At 34.4% G+C, this 12,636-nt stretch overlaps 1 protein-coding gene across 1 annotated transcript in view; it reads left to right on the forward strand.

Annotated features, from left to right (window-relative positions):
* TRPC2 (Short transient receptor putative channel 2) overlaps positions 1–12,636 on the forward strand; it is a gene marked incomplete at its 5' end in the record, with an annotated part of 91,728 nt that overhangs the window by 64,208 nt on the left and 14,884 nt on the right. The window contains 4 exons of the mRNA XM_012939972.3: positions 690–918; positions 5,012–5,329; positions 7,192–7,376; positions 8,564–8,685. Coding sequence (XP_012795426.2) covers positions 690–918; positions 5,012–5,329; positions 7,192–7,376; positions 8,564–8,685 — 854 coding nt within the window. The remainder of the gene's footprint in view (positions 1–689; positions 919–5,011; positions 5,330–7,191; positions 7,377–8,563; positions 8,686–12,636) is intronic.

The raw sequence follows: 12,636 nt of genomic DNA on the forward strand, positions 1-12,636 counted from the left end.
TAGAAAAGTTTCGCTGGTGATTTAGATACTATAGAAAAGATTGTGTCTTCTGATATGAGTGAAAAACGATTTATGTGTGTGATATTATTATTTCTGAATTTTCACGTTTCTCTTGGAGATCGCTATCGTTATTTTCATTTCATGTTCTAATACATAAATTAATTACGTTTTGTCGAGCGATTTCACTGTAATACGTTTGGTTTGAAAAACGTTTTCGTCCTAGACTGACATCAGTTTGTAAACTATTGAAAAGATGGGAGGGATGGACATCTATCCCGTCTCAATAAGATAATTATCATTGGATGATCGCCGTGTCATAATTTTTTTGATCGCAGTTGTAAATATGGATGGTCGGACTTCGGCTCTATAGTTTCAATACAAAGCAATCGACATGATGCTCTATTTGATTCCGCACATGATCTCGGAGGTGCACTACTAAGCGATCTCAACCCAGAAGAAATCACCTGTTGATTACTAACGGTAATGATGATTTTATCTAAAAGGATAATCAAAATTTAACTATTTCAGTTTCCTGCCCATATAACGTATTACAAATAAAATGCCGTTTACTGAATTTAAAACATTAATACAACCTTTACAAACGAAACATCATTTCTCTACTACCCTTCAACAATAATATTCAATGTTTTTCTGTCACTTTTCTTAACAATGAATACTTTACTTTTAAGGTAACAGAAATACTACGATGTCCTGTGACTAAATTTCTTGGTCATATGGTTTCATACTTAACATTCCTGATATTAATTACTGTGGCCACTTTTCGTTTGGATCGTACAGCAATCAGCGATGGTGAAGACAATTGGGAAGTTAGATATACAGAAATTTTAAGCTATGACTTTAGAACATCTCATGTGGTCATGACCAAAATTCAAATAATATTACTATTTTGGATACTTGGTAAGTAACTTTTTAATATTACGGCGGTTCAATTTTAAATAAATGTTACCTATCCATGAATGCTATTATATGTAATATAATTAGTTTTGTAAACATCTGATATTTTTCTCAAAACTATTCCAATAAACTTAGAAGTGTAAAAGCTGATTTGTGTATAAGCTGTTTAGTGCTCGGTACCCAACAATTCTATCCAACTAAATTACAATTGTTAACACTAATTTGGAAATCGAGATTCAATCTTCTAAGTTAGTTAGCCGAAGACAGTAGACAGAATGTTCTGAATTCAGATTATCTGAGAGTTAGCCTCCTAGATAACATGTGAATGATGAATAAAAGCTATCTTGAAACATCATTTTTAAATATTTCTCCTAATCAACTTTTATCAACTGTCATTAAAGGTTCTTTTAAGGTGTTTAACTATAATAACATCCTGCTGAATCTTGAGTACAAGTTGTATATTCTAAATAGTCAAGATGATACAGATATATGACCTTAAAAGTAGGATAATTTACAAATAATAATCTTTTTTATCAATCAACTAGAAATGAATCAATAAATTTATGTCATATGTAAACGAAGAAAAATTCTTTAAAAAAAAATAAAACTCATAGTTCAACGAACAGTATAAAACTTGTGACTTAAGATAATAATCAAGGCAATCCTTATAAGATGCATATATGTCAATAACAGATTGATCAATTACAGCTCAAAATAACATTAAGAAGAGAAGATATGGGTAACTAATACCAAGTGTGGATTGGTTGAAGTTAGACATTAACACCGTTGGATTCTGGCCGACTCAGTGGTCTAGTTGGTTAAGCGCCTGGAGCGAGACTGAGAGGCCCTGAGTTCGAATCTCGCGAGGTGCGGGATCGTGGATGCGCACTTCTGAGGAGTCCCATACTAGGACGAAACGGCCGTCCAGTGCTTCCAGGTTTTCCATGATGGTCTAGCTTCAAATGACTCATAATTTCAACCAGTGAAATACCAAGTGTATTTAAGTAGTATATTTAATTTCAAAGGTTCAATATTTCTAAATTTTTATGAAAAATGATTTTTTTTAGGAAAAAACTCTACTTAACAATTCATGAAGTCAAAAAAATTATCAATTAGATATTGACTAATTTACCTAATTATAGTAATTTCAATCGTTGAATTCATAAATCAATGAAAGCTAGACCACCATAAAAAACTTGAAAGCACTAAACGACCGTTTCATCCTATTGTGAAACTCCTTAACAGTATGCATCCACAATCCCACCCCACCAGATTCGAACCCAAAACCTATCATTCTCTTACGCAAACACTCAATCTCTTATTTATCCTTATAAACTATACTAAATTAATTATAGAATTAAACCAAATTTTAAAAAATACCCCCAAAGAAATGATAACAGTTTAGCATATTTAAAAAGAATTAACCAATTTGTCAAATAATAGAAAAAAAAAATTAATTTCCACCTTTTTTCCAAATATTCATTAAATAAGTTAATGACCTGATATTAATTTATTTTATCCATTAAAATAACTAATTAAATAATAATTATGTCCGTCATAAAACTTTTTTTTTAAAAATTTGCCTAGTAACAAAAAACTCATTGATTTTAAATCAGAATGTTTATGACGATTCTTCACTTGGATATTAATTTATATCATAAACTGACTTATAATACTAATAATAAAGGACCACTGGAAAGAATACAGACAGCATTTTAAAAAATTGTTTCGTTTTACATGGGGAATTTGCATTAGTACATACTCACTATTTTACATGAAATCAGATTTAGAATGTTCATAATCTGTGATAGGTACATTATAGGTAGATTTCAATGTTCTGTATTTCTAAGTTGATCAACCTTAGTAATTCATTTGATTGATTTTTTTGATAATTATAATTTAACTAATTAAGAATAACATCATTCAATCATACCTGTTAAAGCAGTCAAGTTACGTAGATTAGGGATGATTTTGAATTGAATTTTAACTAAGGGCTAAATGATCAGTCAACTGAGAATTAGGTCATATGAATTAAAAAAACTTACGGATCACGTCTCTGATTAATTAAGTTCTATTATGATCTATATTGATCGATATAATTCGAAAAGGGAAGCATGACAACATATAATGTCATTGGGATGATGAGCCGATTAATGTTAGATCACAACTGAAGACCTGGAACCACTGAGCGGCTGTTTTATCCTAATATGGAACTTCTCAGCAGTGAGCATCCACATCCTACACACGTGACATTAACGCGATTGAGTGCCTGCTCAATGGCCTAGGAGACAAGCGTTAGTTTGAGAGACCGTGGGTTCTGGTTTGCAGTTCCGCGTGCAGGATCATGGATGCGCAGTACTGAAGAGTCTCATACTAGGATTATTTCCTTATTTATTAGTTAACAGGGATTGAAACAGAACCTAGACTAATTGCATGGAACGTTACCTTTTTATTTCTTTCGGCCTAGGGACACTTGTTTTAATATCAGTTAAAACAATAAACTCTTTGTATTATTAAGTCACACATTGAGTATCTGTCAGATACCAATTAGCAATCAAAACCATACCAAAGTTGTGTGTGTAGTATAGAAGATCACTCAAAAATTTACAGATGATTACAAGTGTTTATTTTATTGGAACGAGTTAGGATATCTTTAACCATGTTATAATCCCTATATTTAAATAATTAGATGGTAACATGCAGTAAATTGCTCTGCTTGTTCAGGTATTTGTATTACTCTATGTTATTCCTAGCATAAGTGTGTCATGAAAACTCTGATAATAAGCTATGTATGCCTACTTGTATTCATTTATTTATCATCTAACAACGACAAGTACATTTGTTTGATAGATAATTCAAGTACACAGTGAATTAAATCAACGGTTTGTGGTTATTTAGTTTAATTGGTTATAAAGTCATAAATTGTTTCTTTGAAGAACTCTTATAACAAGTTGATGTAGCTAAAATTTCTAAAGCATATGGTGAATGTTTAATGACAGGTCGGGAAAAGTTAAGTAATCGCACTCTACCTTTTATTTCACATGATAGCTGAGATACAAGTATAGCCAGTATGTTGTGAGTACTTTAATTAATCACTTAGCTAATGTCAATTCTAGCATATCTACACTTGAGTAAGTCCTACAACCGATATACGATCATCAACTTAAAGTATAGTTATTCAGTTGTAGCAATATAACATTCTATATAGCCACAGATTTCTCTGTCTGAAAAACTGTGATTATCAAGTGTGCAAAAATGTATTAATGACTCAAACTGTAATTTCTTTCAAATGTTTGCAGTAGTCGCTTACATTGGATGAAAATTGTACTAGAGTGTACTGACCTCGATAAAAATAATCTGCATATTATCAATAAATTTTAAATTATATAATTGTTAAGCTAAATATTACCCAAATTAATACAAATACTAATAGATTAGCATAACTCAAATAATGGCAAGGCTTAACAGATTACCATAAAATCCTTTAAAATTCACTTGGTGTTGCTTACTTATATCTCCCCATTGTTATTTAGAACTGCAGTGAATCAGTCCTTTGTTGACATATATGCATTCTGTGCGAACTGACTTGATATTACCTGAAGTCACAAGCTTTATAAGCAAAGATGGATAGTGGCTAGCAGTGAAATCTAAGATGCATGTTTCGTCCTATTTGAGACTAGTCAGTCGGATGTACCTGTATTTCAGAGTTGATGTTCACTCAAGGACTCGAACCCAATACCATTCGCTTCAAACGCCATCGTGTTAGGACTGCAATAACAATGGGAAGATACAAGTAAACAACGCCAAATGAATATAACTTCATCCCATTGCACAACCAAGTGGCTATCAAGACTCAATAGTTAAGTGGATAACGCTATGGTGTTTAAAGCGAACGGTACTGGTTTCGAGTCCCAGAGTGAACATGAACACATGCAGGTAGATCCAGCTGACAAGTCCCAAAAAGGACGAAGTGCACATACTGGATTCCACTGCTAGCCACGATCCATCTTTGCTTATACATCTTTATAATTGTTAATATTCATTTTCTGATTTATTTAAAATAATTCAGTATTTTATTTTATTGAATCAATCATAGGTCAACTTTGTATGGAGTGTAAACAAGTTTATCATTATGGACTACGTTATTTTTTCCGTAGTTATTATAATTTTATGGATTGGGTATCTATTGCCTTGTATTTGGCATCATATTCATTAAGAATTATTGTAGACTTTAAAGTTCAAGCATCAATGAGACAATATCAAGATGTACTTAAAGTGGCTCAATCAATTCTGTTAAATACTACATGTTCCACTTCAAAATTTTGTTCTAGTACTGAACAGACAACACATCAAAATTATGTGAATTATCGAAATAAAATATTAATTCCAGAGTCTGCTTATTGGTTAAGAGGATGTAAGTTATTATATTGTTTTAGTAATAAATTCATTATGTCGTTTAGTTTATTATCAAAACCATCAAAAGTATTGTAGTTGTATTCAATAACTAATCTATTCCATATACATTTTTCACTCAGTTTTATTGTTATAATTAAGCAAAAACTTCTGACAAGTTGGCTAATTAATTCACATTAGGCGTCTCGCTGTTAACCCACCATTATTGTTACAGATAGTTGATATGATGGGAAGAAAAGTTCAAATTCGATTGATTTTACTCATTATAATTTTTGTTCAAGATTACTTCCGTTTTGATTCAATGTAATGATTACTCAATGTTGTATTTGTTTTCTTTTCTCGTATGATATTTTATTCTGTATAATATGCGATATTCTTGTATTCCATTGACATGAACTATGCTCAGTCTGTGATTTGTTATGTCTCTAAGTATTTTTTTATATATATGTGATTTCATCCTAATTATTTAATCAAAATGGGTGTACAATCAATAAATAAATAAGTGTATTTTCGACTAGGGTCGTCGTCGTCGCCTTGCTTTTGGGGGTTAATAAATCTTCATTTATACCAGTCTTTGCGTTCTTACTTTTGCGTCGTGGGAATTGCAGAGGTCACTCGTTCCGAGTATAAGTGATAAGCGTTTCCGACATAACAATCAGTGACGACCAAATATAACGAGTAGTATTCAATCCACTAGACATATCAATATTACTAAATCGAAATGTGCACTGCCAGTTGATTCATTACCGTTCAGATGGAGATAACTTTTATGTTTTAATATTAAACTATATATATAGCTATGATAAATGAGTATATAAAAACAAATATTCCTCCTTCCAATCTCCAATCTTATTGTCTGAATAGTTATATTTAATTGATCAAAGGAATTGGCTCTTATAGGCACACATCTATTTATAATGTTGAGTTTTTTCTACTTTTTTAACAGTATGCTGACTAGTAAGAAACTGAAATGAGTGTAGTTTTATTTATATATTTCTATTCTTCAATAAATTGATTTAACTACTTACAAGTAACTAGTGTTCTAATTAAAATATTTTGTTTAATTAATGATCAGTCAAATAGTTCGCGGGATCGTGGATGCGCACTGCTGAGGAGTCCCACAATAGGACGAAACGGCCGTCCAGTGCTTCCAGGTTTTCAATTGTGATGGTCTAACATCATTCGGTTCATGATCTCAATCAAAAACTTAATAATCTCCACAACCCCTATACTAGTTCAGAACCATCAAGTTTCCCAGTCAGCTTTCCACACTTGGAACACAATGCTGGCATTCATTGGTTCATATGTCTAATTTTAATTAATTGACTTTACTGTACAACCATATCGCATTTCATAATACCACACATATTTGAAGTTCACTGATCGAATTTTACTTTAGTAGTGATATTTACACTTAGGATACATTTAGTTTAACACTTAAGCTGTAAAGTTAAAGGAAATATATTTTATTTTCGAGCAGTGACAGTATCTTGTTTGAGTTAATGTAAGATAAAATGTAGGAAAAATATGTGTTTATTTGTTTAATATGGTAAACTCTTCTAAATAGTATCTAATACTAAGTTTAAAACTAGAGTTTATCACATTCGCGTTCAGTTTTACAATACATAGTCAGAAAAATAACCTATCACTACAAGAGTAACAGTGAATTTAGGTTCCAAATATAAAGGAGATACATTTCCAGCATTTTTATGTTCATGCTAGCATTCCAGTTCACGTTTAATATTTATTTAAAAAATGGAAACGATGCAATAAACGAAACTTCAGTTGATTTCTGTGCTTTTCTGTTAAGATTCATAAAAGTTCCTTCTCTGACAGTCAATTATCTTTTATATTTAAACGTAGGTCGGTTATGGTGGGCTCCAGACGACCCAGAGTACATTTCTGATTGTCTATTTGCTTTGGGTAATGTTTTATCATTTTCAAGAATTAGTTATCTAATGCCAGCATGGGAATTACTTGGACCTCTTCAAATATCTCTGGCTCGTATGGTATCAGATATCATACGATTCATGGCGCTCTTTACTGTGGTAAGTGATTTTTCGTTTGCCTGGGATGACAATTTGTTTGTGAGCACCCATGGTTTGAAGCGCAAGTGGGTATCTATCTTTTATATATCTATATGTTATGCATATAATTTAGACGCTTATGTGAATAACAAACATACACTGATGAAAGTACAGAAACTCTGTAAAACGGACCATGTTATTTTCACTGAATGGCTTTTCGTAAAATCGCAACGTCTGCGAGAAATCAAGTTACTGAGTTATAATCCATTCAAAATTACTTTTTGCTCACATCAGCTCATACAGTGACTTTTATGTTTATCATATTGTACAGATTTTAAGCAGGAATTATGAGCCATCAACGTGACATTCTGGAACGAACACCAGTGCAGAGTAGTGTTTGGATTTAGGGTCTTTATTTATCTGTATATAACACAAGGAAAATTAGTTCATTTCCTACTTTGTATAACTGACTATCATGGTAGATAGCTTAACAGATTAAATATAAAGTTTCAGATATGTTTTCAACAAAATAATCGAAGAGTTTGAAATCAACGTAATATAAATCAACTAGCAGGTGACAAAAGTTTCAATATTCCAAAAAACTCGGACTTACTGGGTTGCAAACGTGTGTCAAGAAATGAATTAAAGATAATGATGGTCGTAAGACATGTACTTTTCTATAAGTACACGAACCACAGCAATCAATATGAATTTAAATGTACAGTTTTTGGAGATTTGTTCACTTTGAACATATCACAAACTGGCAGAAGCTGGAGATACATGGAAAACCAAGGAGCATAGAACTTTTTTCCTCTTTGTTTGCAATTATTTTACAATGTACTCCTGTGATGTCACAAAAGATCAAATGAAAGATAGTTGAAATGAACTTATTAGAAATCTTGGAAAAAATCCGTGATATGTTAGGTTGAATAAGTTCAAAATCAGACTATTATCTACCTATGTAACTGAATGATAGTCGTATCATATCTAGAATTGACCAAAGTTGAAAACAGGGACTAATGGAATCCTACTTATCGTTCACTACAAGATTAAGTGTTTATACTGGTCAATTCTATGTGAGATTGTTATTACACATTTCTGAATAGTCTCAAAAGTTGGTGAATCAACGATTTATTAACTGATGTTAGTTTATAATGAAAATTATCGTCAAATGTTCATATGGATTAATTGATTTTAATTTATTTAAGATGGTAATTGCATTTGTCGTTGGTTTGACTAATCTCTATTGGTACTTTGCAAACATCATTGTATCCGTTGATGCTCAAGGACAATTAATTCGTTATGCTAGTGGAATACCATCATTTAAAAGGTGAGTGGTCTTTTTCATTGTGTTTAGTTGTTTTTTTTAGGACTTGATCAGAGTTTCTATGATGAAATCTCGAGACAGCTTCACGTAAACGTTACATTGTTGAAATCCGGTTGAAGAATGGAATTTTCAAAAATAAATTTTACACAATTATAAAAACATCCAAGATGAAATTATCAATCATTTCTATTCTCGTCCTTATTACTGAAATTGATGTAATAGACTAACAAATTGTCTTGTGACAAATGATTCACTCTAAATATTGACTGAGTTTTGTAAACCTGGTTTTAACATTTGAATATCAATGTAGATTTAATATAACCCTAAATAATTATGAATAATATTACATGAAAAGTTTAATCTGTCTATCATACTCGATGAGATTCATCACTTAGGTATACCTGTAACAAATACTTAATAATCATAAAACAAATTAGTAATAATCTTAGTCAAAAATGTTATCACTAATCATGTTTATGGTGTCTAAATAGAAATTTAAGAAAATTGATAAACAGTTAAGTCTTTTATTTAAACTAATAGATCATAGAATTCTTGTAACAAGTAACTAGTTATTGTTAAGAAAACAAAACTTTAATTTAAGCAAAGATGGATAGTGGTTAGTAGTGGAATCCAGGACGTGCATTTCATCCTATTTGGGACTGGTCAGCTGGATGTACCTACATGTGTTCATGTTCACTCTGGGACTCGAACCCAGTACAGTTCGCTTTAAACGTCATCACATTATCCACTTAACTACTGAGTCCTGATAACCACTTGGCTGTGCAACGGGCTGAAGTTTTTATTCACTTGGTATTGTTTTTACTTGAATCTTTCTATTGATATTTAGGACTGTAATTAATCAGTCTTTTATTGGCATATGTGTATACTATGCATACTGCCTCGATATTTTGTTTATAAATAATAATAATACTTACTCATGATAATTGAATACTTTTATAGTTGAAATTATTGATTAGATCAAGTGAAAGCTTTTTATTTTAAAATTAATTCTTTCTCAAGGAAATTCTTCAAGATAATCCAAATTCATTTATTATCAGTAGTATGTAAATTCTCCGCCTGAAGTCCCTCCGGGGGCTACTGCCGGTCCCAAGACCGGATAAAGGAGGAGGGTTGGGCATGAGATTAGCGTCCCCATCCCGTAGAAAACTAACTCGCTAAAAAAACGCTAGCCAGAAAAAATTATTCAAACCTTTTAAACTCTGCCCTGGGAGTCAGAAGGTCTTCATTTAGAGGAACTATGACGCCTCATGATGAAAACCGAATTCCTTCGGAAGTTACGAAACCGATACCCCTTCTGACAACCAGAGCAACCATTTATTTAGGTACATGGAATGTTCGTACAATGTGGGACACCGGGAGAGCCTTCCAAATTGCTGCAGAAATCAGAAGATACAACCTGGAGGTGCTTGGGATCAGTGAAACACATTGGACGCAAGTTGGACAACAACGACTAACTACAGGAGAGCTCCTGTTATACTCCGGCCATGAAGAAGAAAATGCACCACATACACAAGGAGTTGCATTGATGCTGTCCAAACAAGCACAAAATGCGCTTATAGGATGGGAATCTCATGGACCAAGGATCATCAAAGCCTCGTTCAAAACAAAGAAAGAGGGTATTTCAATGAACATCATCCAATGCTATGCGCCTACCAACGACTACAATGAAGACGCTAAAGATCAATTCTACAATAGGCTGCAGTCAATCGTCGAGAAGTTCCCAACAAAGGACCTGACCATTCTGATGGGAGATTTCAACGCCAAGGTTGGAACGGACAACACTGGATATGAAGACATCATGGGACGACACGGACTGGGAGAAAGAAACGAAAATGGTGAGAGATTTGCAAACCTATGTGCCTTCAATAAACTGGTCATAGGCGGAACTGTATTCCCACATAAACGCATACACAAAACCAAATCGACCATATTTGCATCAACAAAACGTTCAGGAGGACTATAGAGGACGTGAGAACCAAGAGAGGAGCTGATATAGCATCAGATCATCACTTGCTGGTCGCCAAGATGAAATTGAAACTCAAGAAGCACTGGACAACGGGGCGGACAATATCACAAAAGTTCAATACGGCCTTTCTTCAGGATACTATCAAACTCAACAAATTCAAGATAGACCTCAGCAACAAGTTCCAGGCCTTTCATGATCTACTCAATGGAGAAGGAACTACTGTGGAGAGCAACTGGAAGGGGATCAAAGAAGTAATCACTTCAACATGTCATGAGGTCCTGGGTCACAAGAAGCACCACCACAAGGAATGGATCACTGTTGATACACTGGATAAGATTCAAGAAAGGAGGAACAAGAAAGCAGCAATCAATACCAGTCGAACAAGAGCAGAAAAAGCCAAGGCACAAGCTGAATACACAGAAGTTAACAAACAAGTGAAGAGGAGCATCAGAACCGACAAACGTAAATATATGTAAGATCTAGCAACGACGGCGGAAAAGGCTGCAAGAGAAGGAAACATGAGACAATTGTATGACACGACAAAGAAACTCCCTGGAAATCGCCGCAAACCAGAACGACCAGTGAAAAGCAAGGAAGGCGAGGTAATCACCAACATTGAAGAGCAACGAAACTGGTGGGTAGAACACTTCAAAGAACTCTTGAATCGACCAGCCCCACTGAACCCACCCAACATCGAAGCAGCACCCAGGGACCTCCCAACCAATGTTGGCCCACCAACAATTGAAGAAATCAGCATGGCCATCAGATAAATCAAGAGTGGCAAAGCAGCAGGACCAGACAACATTCCAACAGAAGCACTAAAAGCAGATGTAGCGGTAACTGCAAGGATACTCCACATTCTCTTCAATAAGATTTGGGATGAGGAACAAGTACCAACAGACTGGAAAGAAGGACTTCTGATCAAAATACCGAAGAAAGGCGATCTCATCAACTGTGATAACTACAGGGGCATCACTCTTCTCTCAATACCGGGAAAAGTCTTCGACATGGTATTGTTAGACAGGATGAAGGACTGTGTAGACGCCCAACTTCGTGACCAACAGGCAGGATTCCGTAAGGATAGATCGTGTACAGACCAAATCGTAACTCTACGGATCATTGTGGATTAATCAATTGAATGGAATTCATCACTCTACATCAACTTCATTGACTACGAAAAGGCATTTGATAGCGTGGACAGAACAACCCTATGGAAACTTCTTCGACACTACGGCGTGCCTCAGAAGATAGTCAATATCATACAGAGTTCATATGATGGATTACACTGCAAAATCGTGCATGGAGGACAGTTGACAAAGTCGTTCGAAGTGAAGACCGGTGTCAAGCAAGGTTGCTTACTCTCACGCTTTCTGTTTATCCTGGTGATCGACTGGATCATGAAGACATCAACATCTGAAGGGAAACATGGGATACAGTGGACATCCAGCATGCAGTTAGACGATCTAGGCTTCGCAGATGATCTGGCCCTTCTATCCCAAACGCAACAACAAATGTAGGAGAAAACGACCAGTGTGGCAGCAGCCTCAGCAGCAGTAGGTCTCAATATACACAAAGGGAAAAGCAAGATTCTCCGATACAGCACAGCATGCACCAATCCAATCAAAATTGACGGAGAAGATTTGGAAGATGTAAAAACCTTTACGTATTTGGGCAGCATCATTGATGAACATGGTGGATCTGATGCAGATGGGAAGGCACGGATCGGCAAAGCAAGAGCAGCATATTTACAACTGAGGAACATCTGGAACTCAAAGCAACTGTCAACCAACACCAAGGTCAGGATTTTCAATACAAATGTCAAGACAGTTCTACTGTATGGGGCAGAAACCTGGAGAACTACGAAAGCCGTCATCCAGAAAATACAGGTGTTTATTAACAGTTGTCTACGCAAAATACTTCGGATCCGTTGGCCGGACACTATTAGCAACAACCTACTGTGGGAGAGA

The sequence above is a fragment of the Schistosoma haematobium genome, chromosome ZW (assembly GCF_000699445.3).
Source record: "Schistosoma haematobium chromosome ZW, whole genome shotgun sequence".
In the NCBI taxonomy this organism is placed as follows: Eukaryota; Metazoa; Platyhelminthes; class Trematoda; order Strigeidida; family Schistosomatidae; genus Schistosoma; species Schistosoma haematobium.